Source organism: Mus caroli, unplaced genomic scaffold, assembly GCF_978045245.1.
Source record: "Mus caroli unplaced genomic scaffold, Mus_caroli_1 scaffold_2, whole genome shotgun sequence".
NCBI classification, from domain to species: domain Eukaryota; kingdom Metazoa; phylum Chordata; class Mammalia; order Rodentia; family Muridae; genus Mus; species Mus caroli.
The window spans coordinates 164,729,371-164,747,995 of NW_028227257.1; the positions used below are offsets into that span (position 1 = coordinate 164,729,371).

Sequence of the window (18,625 nt, forward strand, 5' to 3'; positions counted from 1 at the left end):
TGTTAAGTCCTGACTGTGTTCCTTCCACAGATGAGAAAAATCAAGCCAAATGGGCAGTAATTGGTGCACTGAAGATTTGAACCTACTACTTGATTTTAACATGTGCCTCAATGGAAGCTAGTTGTAGTGGATTCGTAATGTGGTATACCAAAGTATCAACATTTGCATAACTTAAATAACAGATATTGCGTAGTATGATGGCACAGATCTCTAATTAGAATATTTGAGAGGCTTGGGAAGAAAGATCTTGAATTCTAGGCCCTCTAAGGCTCCATGTAAAACTCTGTCAAAAACAAAATCAACAAAAATCCATTGATGTTTATTTTACAATAGTTATAGAAGGCAGGTGATTGAGTTCAAGGCCTTGTTAGAGGTAGATTACCTTTGAAGGCTCCATAGAAGAAGCTGGTCTGTTCCTTTTTCTTAGATACTTGTTTTGCTAAGTATCCAGGTAATTTATAGCACATGGATTATTTTCAAGCTCTGCTTATTGCAGCATATGGAATTATATGTCTGTTTCAGTGTGATATTTCTTATAAGGACATGGGCCACATTAGTTTAAAGGGTCTCTTCTACTCCAGTTTGATAATACACAAAGGTTCATTTTATCTGCAAAACCCTCAATTCTAAATAAAGTTGCAATCTGAGGTTCTGAGAAGGACATGGAATTGAGGTGTTCCAGTTTTAGTCTGAGTTTGCTGTAATGAAAAACAAACAAAACACAAAAACAAAACAAAACACTAAGCAAAACCAACTGGGTGGGGAGGGCTTATTAACTTCCTTCCAGGGCACGACTCCTCATTGAGAGAAGTCAGAACTGTAAGTCAAGGCAGGAACCTGAGGCAGAACCTATGGAGAAACACTACATTCTGCTTCACTGGCTTGGTTTCTTCTACAACCTAGGACCACTTCCTGAGAGACGGTACGTTGGGAAAGTCAACTGTGCCATGGAACATCAATTAGTAATCCAGACTGTCCTTTATAGACATGCTGTAGATCTATACAATCGCTTCAGTGGTATCTTCAAAGGGAGCTTGCCTTTAAGAAGGCCTTGAACTCAAATGCCTGGCCTCTGTAGTTATTGGAAAATAAAGATCTATGGATTTTTATTGATTTTGTTTTTGACAGGGTGTCACAGAGGAGTCCGAGCAGGCCTCGAAGTTACAATCTTCTGGCATTGGTTCTCATATGTTCTGACTACAGGTATATGACATCATACTATGCAATTAAGCCTTTTTTACTTAGAGTATCCCGGGCTATGTCACACTGACAATTGAGGCTAAACAGCGCTTGTAGGAAGACATTCTTCAACCCAGCAGAATAGTGAACTCCTGTGGAGAAACTTGTGCTTAACTTGTATTTAACTTGATGTCTGCCTGCTCATCTGTCTAGTCACAAATATATATATATATATATATATATATATATATATATATATATCATAAGTGGGTTGAGATTACCCACTGTTCATAGCATGTGATAACCCACTGTTTAATACCATACAACTTCTCCCACTAATTTGGAAACATTGGCATCCTTACAACTTCGTAAAATGTCTCTTCATCACTGAGAAAAAAAAAATCAGATCTTCCTTTTTTTTAAAGGAGGGAAAAGAAAAACAGAAACCACGCCCCAGTGCAGGAAACTCTTATAAAGAAACCATATTCTATGATTGATTCAGAATCTGGAGGGTTTGTTACATGTCAGCAGAAAATTATCTAGGTTAATGTCACACCTTATCTGACTTTTGTCCAGACTGTGCCAACTTGGATATGGTCGACAAAGCAAGCAGTCTAGACTTCAGAAAAGTTAAATATTATTTTTGCCACTTTGGGAGTGTTGAGCATTTAATCAATATTGGAAGAAACTATGGAAATTTCTATCTTCCACTTCATATAGCAAACACTCATTGCAAAGGCCCCATATTATGAGGATATTTGCATTTTATATCTATATTTCAGTGGAAACCTATGTCCTAATCTCAGGATTTCTAGTCAATAAAATTTAATTTCAAAAGGAATTTACTAAAAATTGTCACTTTTTAAATGTTTCAAAAACACTCTTCCTATACTCAGGAGAACTGAACTGAATCAGGTAGACACTTTTCCTTTCTTGCCTTTTCTGTCTCTCTTCCGTTACTTCTTTTCCCCTTTCCCTCTGTTTTGTATTCCTCTTTGTTTCTTTATGCTATCTGTTGATGTTAAATGTAACAGGCATGCACCACTGGCCCTGGTAGGAAGAAAATTTTATTTACTCAATACCAGCTGCTGCTGAGTTGTTTTAGTAAATGTTTCTCGGGTATTTAAAATTCCTGTTCTCTTCTTGAAAGACTTAAAGTTCTGTCTGAGTTTGTTGGCTCCTTTCTGAAATTTTAACACAACCGGAGGAATGCTACTGAACAAGACCTACTCACTCACGATGACCTATTCTTATATACCATAAGTATTTCTGCCACATGGTGATAAAAGAACCAAATCACTGAAAATAAAAGAATAGATCATCCACATGGCTTAATATATCTAACTTTTCCCTGGAGAGAAAAGAGCTGGGGAAGAATCATACTTTATATTTTGCAAAGTTTCAGAAAGCTGGATTGTTATTGTTTGAACTAACAACTAGAAAGCATGACTCAAAATAATGAAAGTAACTCCATTTATGCCACAGCCTCTTGAAATACAGGTCCAGTAAATAATTTCATTTGGTGAAAGATTAAAACAATGATGTAAAGCTTGCAATAGAGATCAGAGATTTAAAAACAAAATAGACAAACAAGCAAAAATCCCTTGTCTACTATATACAAGGTCCTGGGTGTAATCCTTAGCAACACACACACACACACACACACACATACACACACACACACACACACATACACACACACACACATACACACACACACACACACATACACACACACACACATTGTAATAAAAATAAATAAAGCAATGATCTTCTAACATATACCTTCCTTTTTATATAAATTTTTCCTCAACTAGAAATAACATTGTTCAAGTCGATACACTATAAAAAAAAACAGCAAAAAAAGTATTATTCATACTTCTTTTTATCAGAGTCATATATTATTTTGTGTACTCTTTCAGACACCACCGATAGTATCTGCAGTTTATTAATATAGTTTCATATTTTCTTTGTCACTTTCTATAATTACTAAAAGCAAAATAGCCTCCCATTTCTTGTGTCTTTATTGGTTATGTCCTTCACATTCACCAACATATTATGAATATTTTCTTCCACAATTTAGTTTGCAATAGATAAGCCATCCATTAAATATCTCACTAAAATTTTTATAATAGTACCAAAATCACATGAAAGGATATTTGTAACAGCACTAAAAGAACAACTTTACTTTAAAGCCTTTAACCTATAATGCTAGTATTACAATGTATATTACATTTATGTTTATTTCAAATGTGATTTATTTTGTCCATGTCTTCTCCACAGCTCTTCAAATGAAGCTGTTTTAGATTTACCAGGTAATCCTAGAGAATCTCTCGCACATCCCTAACAGATTTGACAACTGGTCCTTCAGAATTGCTAGATCATTTTCTTACTTTCTAAGCTATCAAACAAAATCAACAATGAATCTCTACGCCACAACACTATGGAATTGGGTATATGAATGGGATTGGAGAGGAACACAGTAATGCATAAGGTGACAGAGAAGACATCCAAAGCATCGAAGCACTGGTATTAGTTGTTTATAAGGGTCTCAATAGTATGTACATTCCATAATATATTTACAAAGAATCATCAGTCCATCAGAATAATCAGGGTGTTCATACACTATTCCAATAAATACTTTTATTTAGGGGAACTATTGAATAATATTTTCTGTTATTTCTGGATAATAGAAGTTTTCAGGCTGAATCTCCTAGTTTCTTCATTAAGATCAAGATATGAATTATATAAGCTCCTTAAATTCCTGAAGATACCAAAATCAGTGTAAGCCACACACACATGAACACATATGTATATATATATATATATATATATATATATATATATACACATATATGTATATACATACATATATACATACACATATGCACAAGCACAAACTCATGCATCTTCCAGTCATTCTTAGCTCTTTACTTTACGAGTAAGATGCCAGAGAACATGTAGATGTTATAGGTGCTAGAAAATATTGAGAAAGGAAATAATCAGGGTTATACATTTACTTTTGAATGACAAGAGATCTTTGGAAAAAGAATGATAAGAAAAAAGAATTCACATTTGGAAATGAAAATAAGAAAATTGAAAGCATTTCTTATAGAACAGTTCTGTTTCTTACACAAATGCTACAAGAACATCTGTAGAATGCAAAAAGCCAGACACAAAAAAGACTAACTCAAAGACTGCTTCAGAGATGCAGGCCCTGGGAACAGGGGGCCATATGCCCTAAAGTACTCAGCTATTGTAGTAGGCAAACACTTTCTGTGGTCCTAATCTGCATGCTCAGGAGCATTTTTTGACAATCACATTGTTATACATCTAATTTTGAAAAAAAGATACAGCCACTGTGACAGATCATGGAACTAAATAGTAATGTGTATTCTGTTGTTAAAAAATTCAAATAGGCCCAACAAGCAGCTTGAAAGAGTCAGATGCAGATACTAACACCCTGTGGGACCTTGCAAGGCAGTCTGGCTTTTGGTTGAGCCAGGTTGAAACCCTGGAGACTGAACAGATTAATCTACAAGAGATGGAAGTCCCAGACACTAGGTTCCTGACACAAGGTCAGATGTTGTTAAAAATGGGGTCCTGCACCTGGCCTGCCACAGGGCTAGGGCCACTCATGGAGACAGACACTCATGGAGAGAAGTTTGACTGTGCCTATTCCACAAGCTCTGCCTGACAGGCATAGGCCCACAGGACCCTGCTTCTGAGGGTGGGGAAGGCACAGTCTGAGGTCCCCATGGACCTGCCAGGAGCCAGTTCGGGGGGACTCGGCCCATACAGAGGCTGAAATCAGGAGGTTCTCACTCTTGGGCACTGCAGAAGCTGCTGGATACCACAGAAGAACTGAAAACAGAGGTGGGCCCCCGGGTGGACTCTAGCCCAGGGCCAAAGGGAAACAGACAGAGAGGAGAGAGCTCCAGCAGGATACTATGGGGAGGAAAATCCTGGGCTTGCTTGACTGCAGTTTGGGTTGGTGGAAGCCATGTCTGGGAATACAGAGAAGCCTCCAGCTGGAGGTGTGGCTCTTTAGAGGGAGACCTGCTCCATTGCTTCAGCATAGTGGATCCCTATAAGAAGAGGCAGTCTATGGTTTTAAGGCATTTATTGAAGAAAGGCAGAGGGAGAAGAGTACAGAAGTAGAGGCCCTGTCATGACCACATGGAGAGAGGGGGCAAGCAGGAAGCAAAAGTAGGAGAAACAAGAGAGGAAGAGAGGAAGGAGGAGGCAAACAGCACCTTTCATAGTGGGTGGGCCTACCTGGCTGTTGCCAGGTAACTGTGGGGAGGAGCACACCTGACTGTTGCCAGGTAACTGTGGGAGTGGAGTCCAGACAGCTTACATGACTGATGGCCACAGAATTTATGGATCTGGGTCCTCCTGTCAGGAGCCTAGTGTCTGGGAGCATGGCAAACAGGCCTTCTGTCCCATGTAGATTAATCTGCTGGGTCTCCATCAGTTTTAAACAGCATTTGGTTAATCTAGATAGACATCGTGTTTTCCTTACTATCATATAACTTCCTCTAAGTTCAGTAGCCATTTGACTTTGGCAAGAGAGTTCAACTGTAGCTGGAAGTTCCCAAGTTCTCTGTGGGGATCAGTGTATGTCTCTTGGTCTCAGTGTGTATCTTGGGAGTCTTCAGTCGGACGAGGTGTCTGGAGGAAGGCAGCTTTGTTGTCTGCACTTCTCAGGAGATGGCACTTTCTCGGCTGGATCTATAGCAGCAGGCACTATCCTTTTCTTTTGTCGGGATAAACCTGTAGGGTAATTACAACAGCAGAGCAGAACCCCAGGAAGGAGATGTCTGCATGGAGTGGATAGCAAGCTTTAAGCCTGCAATGGTCTGCTTGGGACCACATCACTGTCTGCTGTCATGATCCTAGAAAAGCAAGGGTGTTTGAGTAATTTAGTCCTGGAAGACATCTTTTAAGTCTGCTTTGGATGGCTGAGGAAGAAAATATGTTAATTATGCATCCAGGATAGGCAGTAACAGTTTGTAAAAAGGAAAGTGGTTGTTAATTAAAAATTGAATAATGGTACTCAGCATAGTTGATTTGACCTGTGGAAGTAGATTAGATGACTTTTGAACCTTAATCGAAATCTTAAACAAGTTGAAATTTTTTAGACATGCACAAATGCTAGGTAGAAAATAAATATTTAAATAAAGAAGCAAGAAAATTTTGGTTTGAAAAGCACTAACATTGTTTCAGGTGTTCCTGTTAGGAAGATCAAGCATTTAAATGAAGCCTGAAAATCTTTGATGGAAGGGCCTCAGGTGCGGTTTTTCTATGGCGGGCTTAGGAGGAGGGGGGAGGGGCCTGCTTTGCCAAGAGGTGGTTGTGTGCTCTAGTAAACAGCTTCCTGTTTTCCCTATTTGGTTTTTACTTGGAAAGCAGAAGGAGATGAAAGGCCAATCTTGAAGAAAAGCTCAAAGGAATAAGCATAGATAGCAGTCAGGTACAGAAGGAGTGAGAGGCTTTCTAGTCAAAGCTGCAGCAACCCCTTGGCCAGTGTGAGAAGGTCAATCTAGCCTTCAGGGGCCTCAGTTGGCTGGCAGGCTAAGGAAGCAGAGCTCAGGGCAGGCACTGCCATCTGAAAAGTAGCTCCATAGGAGCCCTGCTTCCGGGCAGAGGGGGCTGGGGTGGGTAGAGAGTAGAGGCTACACCAGAAGTAGAGCAAGCTAAGTCTAAAATGAGATTTGGAGACTGTAGCTAAGAGTCAAAAGGAGGAGGGGGTGAAGAAGCTGGCCAGGAACACCTAGAAGAAGAGAGACAGAGAGAGAGAGAGAGAGAGAGAGAGAGAGAGAGAGAGAGACAGAGAGACAGAGAGAGAGACAGAGACAGAGAGAGACAGAGACAGAGAGACAGAAAGAGAGACAGAGACAGAGAGAGAGAGACAGAGAGAGAGACAGAGAGAGAGACAGAGATAGGGAGAGAGAGAGAGACAGGGAGAGAGAGAGACAGAGACAGAGAGAGATAGATCAGAGTAAGGGCTAGTATTTTGAACTAGGTCAGGTTACTCATGGTCTTGGGCAATCTGGAGTTCCGATTTGGATCTCTGTGTGTGTGGGTCCCCAGCTGAGGGTATGCCTTAGCTGTTTCTGCCCCATGTTGGTCACCGGATGTGGGCCTGCGTACAGGAGGCTTTCCATGGAGTTCTCTGACCTGGTAAGAGCTCCAGCAGAGGGGAGAGGGTGCAAGCAGGGAGGGGAAGTTGTTTCCAACACTCTGCTGCTGCAGTTGGCTCCACCTATCTCTCCACAGTGCCATCTCAGTTACTCCACACAGCCCAGCACTGAGTCAGGTCGGGTTGGGCTGATGAGAGCCTGACTAGCCAGTGAGGAGTGTGGCAGACCTCTTCCCAAGTGTTACAGCTCTTAGGACAGAAGTTCTGGACAATGGAGTAGTTCTCACACACCTTTAATCTGGTACTTTTGGGGTAGGTAAAGGTTTGATAACAGGTACTTCTCATTGGCTTTGTCTGAGAGCTTTTTGGAAACCGTATTTGCATGTGTTAGGGCTTGGTGCTGCTCCTACATGACTGAGCCACACACCTCTCTGGGGGGAGGGGGTTATGGGAGGCTAAAGCTGAAACAGGAGCCAGGGACTCAAGGGGCGTGGTCAAACACCTGCTGTCCCTCATAGGGAGAAGCCACCTACCCGTTCACTGGGGTACAAGTTCTGTGCTCAACCAGGGACCAGTCTGTCAGTGCACAGCTCACTGCCCCACAACACCCAAGCAATGGATAGAACCCAGGGAACCCCTGTGGTTGAGTTGGGGAAAGCTGGAAGAAGCTGAGGAGGAGGGTGGCCCCATGGGAAGACCAGAAGTCTCAACTGACCTGGACTCCTGAGATCTCTCAGACTCTGAGCCACCAAACATATAGCATATATTAGCTGATATGAGGCCACTGACACATATACAGCAGATGACTGTCTGGTCTAGCCCCAGTGAGAGAAGATATACCTAACCCTGGAGAGACTTAGGTCCCGGGATGTTGGGAGTTCTGGTGAAGTGGGAGTGGGGAGATGGAAACATCCTCTTGGAGAATGGGAAGGAGGTATGGGGTGAAGAACAGTCAGAGGGTGGGATGGGAGGCAGATAATGACTGTACTGTAAAGAAGGATTGAATAATAATAATAATAATAAATAAAATAATAATAATAATAAATGCTCATTCATTGTAAACTATTTAATGAAGGGAGTTAACCCTCAGTGTAAATTAACAAAGTTGACCAAGCCACAAAGACTACAACTAGTTGAACTGTGGGATTTTGAGATGATTGAGAGTATCCAAGGAATCCATGTGATAAAGTTTACTCCTCAAAACGGCAGTATCAGGGATTGTACCGGAACTTTCAAGAGTAGAATCTAAAGGAAAATCCTTTCATTACTGAGAATGTTGCTATCAGAAGGGCTTAGGCAGTTTATTATATTGGCAATTCTTCGAAGGTGATGACTAGAAACAAGACTGACAGCCCCCCTCTGTCTCCAGGCTGAAGATGTGATCGGTTTCTTTAACATGCACCCCTGCCGTCGCTATGAGTTAGAGTCTGTGCTATAACTGTCCAAAATGTGAACTTCCAGAATTATAAGCTAAATAATACTCCTTTCTATATAAAGTTAAAAATTGAAAATATATCTACTAATAAAATATAAGCAAAGTCATTTAACAATGTTGATGGAAGTTATGATTGAGGGAGTTTTAATGTTTTACCTATGTTGTTTAAATGGGAAGGTATAATTGTTCAGGAGTTAGCTCAAAGGTTAAGACCATGATATTTTTATTGTGTATTTTCATGTACATGTCATGTGAATGTATGCATATGTATGCATATTTGTATGTATGTGAGGATGTAGAGGGAGGCATCCCATGTGTACCTACAAACTACCAGGTAGTTGATGTCAAAACTACCAGAGGTTGATGTTAAATCTCATACTATACTGCTTTTCTATCTTATACAATGAGGTAGAACTCCTGCTTCCTCAATAACAGAACTCAAACCTTAACATCACCAATATGTCTAATTTTGCTTGTCAGCTTTTATCTGAGGATTCCCTGCCTCTGCTTCCTAGACTAGAATTGCAGGGAGATTACTATGCCCCCTTGTGTTTGCATGGGTCCATCCAGTCCCTCCAGTCTTCATGCTTGTGCAACAAGCTTTTAAGCACAGAGGCATCATCATTGCCAAAGATCACGTTGTATAAAAGGACATGACTCCTGTCTAATAAGAATTGAAGATTTACAAGAGAACAGATAGCCCCACTTAACTGGAGACATCATAAATAGAAGAGATTCAGGTATTGGTTAAAAGGGCTCCTGGCTGGGTTTATAATTTCTTGTTGAAATACAGGGGCTATTCTAGATTGTTTGGGGAAATAAGAAGAAGGAAGCAGCCAGAGGAAGGAAAAGACTGACACAACATGGGTAGAAAAGGGAGTTGGGAGAACGACAGGTACCTTGGTTTTAGGCAGTTCAGGTAAAGATGGAATAGGAAGTTATGCAGTAAAGCGCTATCAGTGGAAACATGTTTCCTTAGCCTTTAGTGCGGTGTTAGTTTGCTGCCCAAAAGACATGAAAATTTATGGCAAAGTTCATGGGCAGAGAAACTACCTCAATATATGCACACATATATATTCATCACTTAAGAATAGGACTTGATTGAGAAATAAATGCAATTCCCCTGAATCTCACAATTACTGTATATTTTGGTATAAAACTCATGTTTATTCCTAGTTTCTAAAGGAATCACTTACCTCCAGATGCACACGTTGGTGTGAAAGTGATGTCATCAAGAGCAATAAAGATGTCCTCCTTTCCACCCAAGTCAGCCTCGAATGCAACCTTGAAGGGACTGTTACTAGAAAGAGGTACATGCGCATAGGTCCAACCAGTGTTTTTGTTTCGGATCATGGACCACATCAGGATGTTTAGTCCTGATTCCTCAATAAGATATACCTAAAATTATAACCAGAGAAAACGATTGTTTATGGTTGGGTGTTAGAGGTATTTATGAGGGTCCTCAAGATTGATTTGAATTACTCAAGACATTTAAGAGATCAGAGTAATATACATAAATCTTTAACAAAAGAAAAATCTTCTCAGATTAATCATATCAATATTCCACATTAAAGGTAAGAGCAAAAGGACTGCCACATGTAATGCATTTTCATTATAATGCTAACATTAAGGTTTTTGACAGATCATCTACATAGTACTTATTTACAAAAAGAAATTTTAATGATATCTCTAAAAGGGCAATATAAGTATGAGTATGTACGTTTATATTGCAGAGCAGTGGGCTGCTTTAACAACAGTCATTCACTCAGGATGCATAGGTAAAGGCAGAGGCAAACTGCTTAGCTTTTTCTGGCCTCCTCTGATGTAGCTTCCAGAGGCTTTATAATCCTGCAGTGTTGAAAGCAAGCATCTTCACTGACTTGGATTCCCTGAGTGGCCATCTGAGGATATCAAAACCTCTGCCTAGTCATTAAATATTTATCTCATTAAAAGTGTAGGGGATGCATGTGTGAGAAGGCTGTGTGACTTGTCTTAGCCCCCAGCAGTTCTCAGTGGTTCTGTGTTTTAATCATCCATGGACAGGTCACAGTAGAGGACTGAGTTTCAGTTAATCCATAGAAGTGCATCACTTAACATAGTTTAAATTAAGAAGATACTCAAATCTTATTTAACAAAAGCAAAACACCAAGAATAGCAAACATATAGATTTCTATTGGAAATAAGAGGTTAATAGAGGTTAACCTAAGTTAATAAAATATAAAACTAACAGTGATGCTGTCAATATTAATGAAAGTTTAATAATTTTATTAATTTTAATGATGTGAATAATTTATGTTTGCTGAGCTTCAACTGGTATATGGATATAAGGTAGGACTGCTAACTGCCATCTGAACTCTGCAGTTGCAGAAATAGAGCTCAAACAATTTAAAATGTACAAAGCTGCAAAGCATCATGTTAGGGCTAACACACAAGGGGCTTGGGAATCACCATCCCACTCTTCACAAAGAAAAATGAGCAATTCTTCCCAGATCCTGGGTCCTGGGAGACACAAAGAAAAACAAGGAGGAGGGAGAGAGACAGGATAACAAAGTATGGGAACAGAACTGAAGCAAAGATACAACCTGAGAATCTGAGAAACAGTCATGAATGACACATCCTAGGACCTAGTCTCTTTCAGACATTAAACTTTAATTTCAAGAACCTGAGATTTGAGACTAGGAGTTGTGTTAATGGCAAAACCACTTATTTGAAAGCCTGACTTCCATCTTTTGTGGAGTGCACAATGTAAGGAATATCTGATTCCCAAAATTTGTTCTTTGACTAACACACTATGAAGTCGAAGAAATGTGCTTATAACATGTGTACGCATGCAAGCACACACACACACACACACACACACACATACACACACACACTCCACATGGGCATGTGCATCAATAAGAATAAAATAATAATATGAGAAACAAACTGAATATAAACCTAGAGATTTACAGAAAATCTCTGTTAACTACAAACAGATGGGATTTTTGTGTAACAGCAGGAGGCTATGCCTGAACAAAGGCGCTATTTAAGATATTTCTCTGGAAACCCAAAGATAACACATACCCACCCAGAGTAAGCACTAAACAGAGTAATCTCTGGTCATAAAACCTTATACTAAAGGGCTATCTATGTACCAGTCGTGGAACTGTACACAACAAGCTGTCAACAGCAACAGTACACTTGCATGATTTATAACAAGGCAAAACACAGTATAGTTTGAAGAAATGGAACAAACCTCAGGAATTTTAGCAGCATCAGCCATCAAGAATAGATGTATTATATCAGATGAAAATTCCAATAATGACACAAAGAGACGGATTAAAAATAAATAGTATAACAGGGATGAATTACATCCTTGATGGATTTGATAGACAAAACACATAGAAGGAAGAATTGAGGAACATGAAATAAGTAAGTAAATACTTCAAAACATGATGTAGAACAACCCCCACCCGTTAAAACAGTAATAGTACAGCAGGCTACCTGAGGTCGGTGTGCTGACTACAAGTTCTTCTCTAATGAATGAGAGCAAATAACAGATGCCAGATCCCTGAGAATATGCAGTAAAAAGAGGGCAGCATAAGTGTTTATCATACCTAGACGTTAGCACTCAGAGATGGGAGGAAAGAGACAAAGAGAAAAAGTGTGTAGAAGCCTTATTGGGAAACTATCCCTCAGTTAAAGATGAGGAAGCAGAAGAGAACAACGGACCTGTTTTTCAGAGACTATGCAAGTCAAAGTGTGCTGTGACATACAGTATGAAGTATTTTCAAATTCTAAAAGAAAAAAATTCTACTTAAAATTCTTTATTAAGAAAATTACTCATCAGCATAATAAAGCTTTCCTTTTAAAAAATTATTTATTATATATAGTGTTCTGCTTGCATTAATGCAAGCCAGGAGAGGCACCAGACCTCATTACAGATGGTTGTGAACCACCATGTTGCTGGGAATTGAATTCAAGACTTCTGGAAGAGCAGACAGTACTTTTAACCCCTGAGCCATCTCTCCATCTCTCCAGCCCTTTCAGAGATATCTCTCCTGCCCAATAAATCTTTTTTTATTTGCTAAAATATTAGAAAAAAATCTCTGTAGACATAACTTGCAAATAAATTCAGGAGGTTTTCTTTTTGTTTTTTCAGACAAATGTGAAATAGTACAAGCCAAAATATTAAATTGATGTAAAGAATATTACATTAGGAACAAATTTTAAATCTTGAATTGTTTTTTGTTGTTGTTGTTGTTGTTGTTGTGCCTCTTAAGCTATTCTTTCAGCTAATTTGAAGTAAATAATAATGAGACTATTCTTGGTGCTTTAGCTTTTGGATGTGAGAAATCAATGATTGTTACAAAGTAAAGATAGGGGAAGTTGAGAGTCTTCTATTCTAAAGGACTTGAATTACCAAGGAAACTATACAGAATTATTCACAACTGACCTTGCATTAGTTACAAGTGCATAATGACAACTCATGAGAAAGACTAAATATAGTTTAAAAAGCAGAACCACTGATGGACTAAGAGAGCAGTGTTTCTTGTTTTCTTTCTTCCCTTTTTAAATTATTTTATTTATTTACATTTCAAATGTTGTCCCCTTTCCCAGTTCCCATTCCATGAGCCACCCTACTCCCTCCCCTTCCAATCTAAGAGAGTGTTCCCCTGTCCATCCATCCACTCCCATCTACCCCTGCAGCATTCCCCTTCTCTGGGGAATCAGTCCTCTACAGGACCAAGCACATCCCTTCCCACTGAGGCCGGACAAGGCAGTCCTCTACTACATCTGTAGCAGGGGCCACTGACCAGCTCAGGTATGGAGAGCAGAGGATTCAATCTAGTAAACCACTGAAGTAAGCCATAACTGAAACATAAGGGCAGGGGTGAAGTAAACAGCGACTATGATAGCTATTGCTTTAAGTATCAATGCCTGCTTTAAACTCAAATATACCAACTGAAAATTTCAGAGCCAAGGGAAAATTAAGATTCAAGTAAGTGTTGCTTCAAAGCAACCCCAGCTAGATATCAGGAGATAGATGGATGAAAACTAATGGGATAAAGAGAGATATGCAATGACAGGGAGAATACCCATTGAAAGAAATGTAGAAAGTTATATCAACATTGAGTAAAACTGATTTCAGAGACAAGAGAATTAACAAGGATAATGATGTCATTGCTACAGACATTCAATTTTGTGTCCTTCCTCTACCAAACAACAACAATAACAAACCCCAAAGAAACAAAACAAACAAACAAGCACACTGTTGAAAACCCAAGGTGATGTTATTAAAATTTGTAACCTTTGGGAAGTGATGAGGTCTGGGGGACTGCCCTCAGTCTGATTATTACCTGATTAATTGAAGACTGAGGGAAAATTTATGAGTTGATCTCATTAAAAACAGACTAGAAAGAATTTTTTTACACTTGCAATTCCTTTGTTCTAAATATTTTTGATATTGTGGTGCTAGTAAGTTGAGACAGAATTATATCATATAAGTTTATTAAATGGCATACTAATTCTTAATGTATGTGTTCCTAATGACAGAGTATCAGATACTTGAAGCAAAAGTTCCAGATCTACAAGGAGAAAAATCAGTGACCCTATTATTACAACTGAAGACTTCAAACTTCCTTTTCCAGTGATTGACAGAAGAGAGGGGAACAAAGCATTCAGGATATGTTTGAAGAGAAAAGCATCAATCATCTGTGTCTCATTTACATTTATACAAGGCTTCATCCTGTAACAGAGGAAAGCTCAGTCTGCCCAAGCTTACATATAACAATCACTGAAATTGATGCCATTCTGGAAAACAGAACACACTGTAGCCAATTCAAATGAATGGATGTGATATTGCTCTCAGACCACAGTGAAATTAAAATAGAAGTTCATAATGAGAAGATAACACGTGGGCCACAGAAGTTTCGGAAGACACTAAACGATGTTTCAAAATAACTCAAAGCAGCCTTCAGTATTTAGAGGACAAAGTAGAGATGTGTGTGAGTATGTGTGTGTGCACACGCAAGATGACCCATGGCAGCAGTGGGGACCAGGTTTTTTTTTTAATAATGAAGGAAATTAGGGATAAGTCTAGATACCATGTTTGATAATCTGGATTTAATGAATGGGGCAATTCTTTGAAATACACATATATCAGAATTCAGCAGAGAAAAATTAATAATCAAAATAAGTATTTACAGACAAATAATTTTTTAAATTAGGTATTTATTTCATTTACATTTCCAATGCTATCCCAAAAGTCCTCCACACCCTCCCCCACCCACTCCCACTTCTTGGCCCTGGCATTCCCCCATACTGAGGCATATAAAGTTTGCATGACCAATGGGCTTCTCTTTCTACTGATGGCCGACTAGGCTACCTTCTGATACATATGCAGCTAAAAACATGAGCTACAGGGGGTACTGGTTAGTTCATATTGCTGTTCCACTTATAGGGTTGGAGATCTCCCCAGCTCTTTGGGTACTTTCTCTAGTCCTCCATAGGGGGCCCTGTGATCCATCCAATAGCTAACTGTGAGCATCCACTTCTGTGTTTGCTAGGCCCCAGCATAGTCTCACAAGAGACAGCTATATCTGGGTCCTTACAGCAAAATCTTGCTAGTGTATGCAATGGTGTCAGCATTTTGAGGCTGATTATGGGATGGATCCCCGGGTATGGCAGTCTGTAGATGGTCCATCCTTTCATCTCAGCTCCAAACTTTGTCTGTGTAACTCCTTCCATGGGTGTTTTGTGCCCAATTCTAAGATGGGGCAAAGTATCCACACTTTGGTCTTTGTTCTTCTTGAGTTTCATGTTTTTCACAAATTGTATCTTATATCTTGGGTATTCTAAGTTTCTTGGCTAATATCCACTTATCAGTGAGTAAATATCATGTGAGTTCTTTTGTGATTGAGTTACCTCACTCAGGATGATGCCCTCCAGGTCCATCATTTTGCCTAGGAATGCTATAAATTCATTCTTTTTAATAACTGAGTAGTGCTCCATTGTGTAAATGTACCACATTTTCTGTATCCATTCCTCTGTTGAGGGGCATCTGGGTTCTTTCCAGCTTCTGGCTATTATAAATAAGGCTGCTATGAACATAGTGGAGCATGTGTCCTTCTTTCCTGATGGAACATCTACTGGATATATGCCCAGGAGTGATATTGCGGGATCCTCCGGTAGTACTATGTCCAATTTTCTAAGGAACTGCCAGACTGATTTCCAGAGTGGTTGTACAAGCTTGCAATCCCACCAACAATGGAGGAGTGTTCCTCTTTCTCCACATCCTTGCCAGCATCTGCTGTCACCTGAATTTTTGATCTTAGCCATTCTGACTGGTGTGAGGTGGAATCTCAGAGTTGTTTTGATTTGCATTTCCCTAATGATTAAGGATGCTGAACATTTTTTCAGGTGCTTCTCAGCCATTCAGTATTCCTCAGGTCAGAATTCTTTGTTTAGCTCAGAGCCCCATTTTTTGTTTGTTTGTTTGTTTGTTTAGATCATTAACCTGATCCTGATTTGACTTTGATACCTGTTATCTGTCTAGATATTTGTCCATTTCATCCAGGTTGTCCAGTTTTGTTGAGTATAGCCTTTTGTAGAAGGATCTGATGGTGTTTTGGATTTCTTCAGAATCTGTTGTTTTGTCTCCCTTTTCATTTGTGATTTTGTTAATTAGGATGCTGTTCCTGAGCCCTTTAGTGAGTCTGGCTAAGGGATTATCTATCTTGTTGATTTTCTCAAAGAACCAGCTCCTCCTTTGGTTGATTCTTTAAATAGTTTTTGTTTCCACTTGGTTGATTCCGCCCCTGAGTTTGATTATTTCCTCTACTCTACTCCTCTTGGGTGAATTTTCTTCCTTTTTTCTAGAGCTTTTAGGTGTGTTGTCAAGCTGCTAGTGTGTGCTCTCTCTAGTTTCTTTTTGGAGGCACTCAGAGCTATGAGTTTTCCTCTCAGGAATGCTTTCATTGTGTCCCATAAGTTTGGGTATGTTGTGGCTTCATTTTCATTAAAATCTAAATAGTCCTTAATTTCTTTCTTTATTCCATCCTTTACCAAGGTATCATTGAGAAGAGTGTTGTTCAGTTTCCATGTAAACGTTGGCTTTCTATTATTTATGTTGTTATTGAAGATCAGCCTTAGTCCATGGTGATCTGATAGGATGCATGGGACACATCAATTTCAATATTTTTGTATCTGTTGAGGCCTGTTTTGTGACCAATTATATGGTCAATTTTGGAGAACGTACCAGGAGGTTTTGAGAAGGTATATCCTTTTGTTTTAGGATAAAATGTTCTGTAGATATCTGTTAGATCCAGTTGTTTCATAACTTCTGTTAGTTTCACTGTGTCCCTGTTTATTTTCTGCTTCCATGATCTGTCCATTGATGAAAGTGGTGTGTTGAAGTCTCCCACTATTATTGTATGGGGTTCGATGTGTGCTTTGATCTTTACTAAAGTCTCTTTAAAGAATGTGGCTGCCCTTGCATTTGGAGTATAGATATTCAGAATTGAGAGTTCCTCTTGGAAGATTGTACCTTTGATGGGTATGAAGTGCCCCTCCTTGTCTTTTTTGATGAGTTTGGGTTGGAAGTCGATTTTATTAGATATTAGAATGGCTACTCCAGCTTGTTTCTTCAGACCATTTGCTTGGAAAATTGTTTTCCAGCCTTTCATTCTGAGGTAGTGTCTGTCTTTTTCCCTGAGATGGGTTTCCTGTAAGCAGCAGAATGTTGGGTCTTGTTTGTGTAGCCAGTCTCTTAGTCTATGTCTTTTTATTGGGGAGTTGAGTCCATTGATATTAAGAGATTTTAAGAAAAAGTAATTGTTGCTTCCTATTATTTTTGTTGTTAAAGTTGGCATTCAGTTCTTGAGGCTATCTTCTTTTAGGTTTGTGGAAGGATTACTTTCTTGTCTTTTCTAGGACGTGGTTATGTCCTTGTATTGTTTTTTTCCTGTTTTTATCCTTTGTAAGGCTGGATTTGTGGAAAGATAATCCGTGAGTTTGGTTTTGTCATGGAATACTTTGGTTTCTCCATCTATGGTAATTGAAAGTTTGGCTGGATTCCATGATCTGTCTGTAGTAGACTGGGCTGGCATTTATGTTCTCTTAGTGTCTGTATAATATCTGTCCAGGATCTTCTGGCTTTCAGAGTCTATGGTGATAAATCTGGTGTAATTCTGATAGGCCTGCCTTTATATGTTACTTGACCTTTTTCCCTTACTGCTTTTAATATTCTATCTTTATTTAGTACATTTGTTGTTCTGATTATTATGTGTCGGAAGGAATTTCTTTTCTGGTCCAGTCTATTTGGAGTTCTGTAGGCTTCTTATATGTTCATGGGCATTTCTCTTTAGGTTTGGGAAGTTTTCTTCTATTATTTTGTTGAAGATATTTGCTGGCCCTTTAAGTTGAAAATCTTCATTCTCATCTACTCCTATTATCAGTAGGTTTGGTCTTCTCATTGTGTCCTGGATTTCCTGGATGTTTTGATTTATGATCTTTTTGCATTTTGCATTTTCTTTGATTGTTGTGCAGATGTTCTCTATGGAATCTTCTGCATCTGAGATTCTCTCTTCCATCTCTTGTATTCTGTTGTTGATGCTTGCATCTATGGTTCCAGATTTCTTTCCTAGGGTTTCTATCTCCAGCGTTGCCTCACTTTGGATTTTCTTTATTTTGTCTCCTTCCTTTTTTAGTTCTAGTATGGTTTTGTTCATTTCCATCACCTGTTTGGATGTGTTTTCCTGATTTTCTTTAAGGACTTGTAACTCTTTAGCAGTGTTCTCCTGTATTTCTTTGAGTTATTAAAGTCTTTCTTGATGTCCTCTACCATCATAATGAGATATGTCTTTAAATCTGGGTCTATCTTT

At 39.1% G+C, this 18,625-nt stretch overlaps 1 protein-coding gene across 1 annotated transcript in view; it reads right to left on the bottom strand.

The window, feature by feature from the left end:
- Malrd1 (MAM and LDL receptor class A domain containing 1) overlaps positions 1 to 18,625 on the bottom strand; it is a 745,053-nt gene that overhangs the window by 141,252 nt on the left and 585,176 nt on the right. The window contains exon 32 of the mRNA XM_021156265.2: positions 9,956 to 10,157. Within this exon, the coding sequence (XP_021011924.1) occupies positions 9,956 to 10,157 (202 nt within the window). The remainder of the gene's footprint in view (positions 1 to 9,955; positions 10,158 to 18,625) is intronic.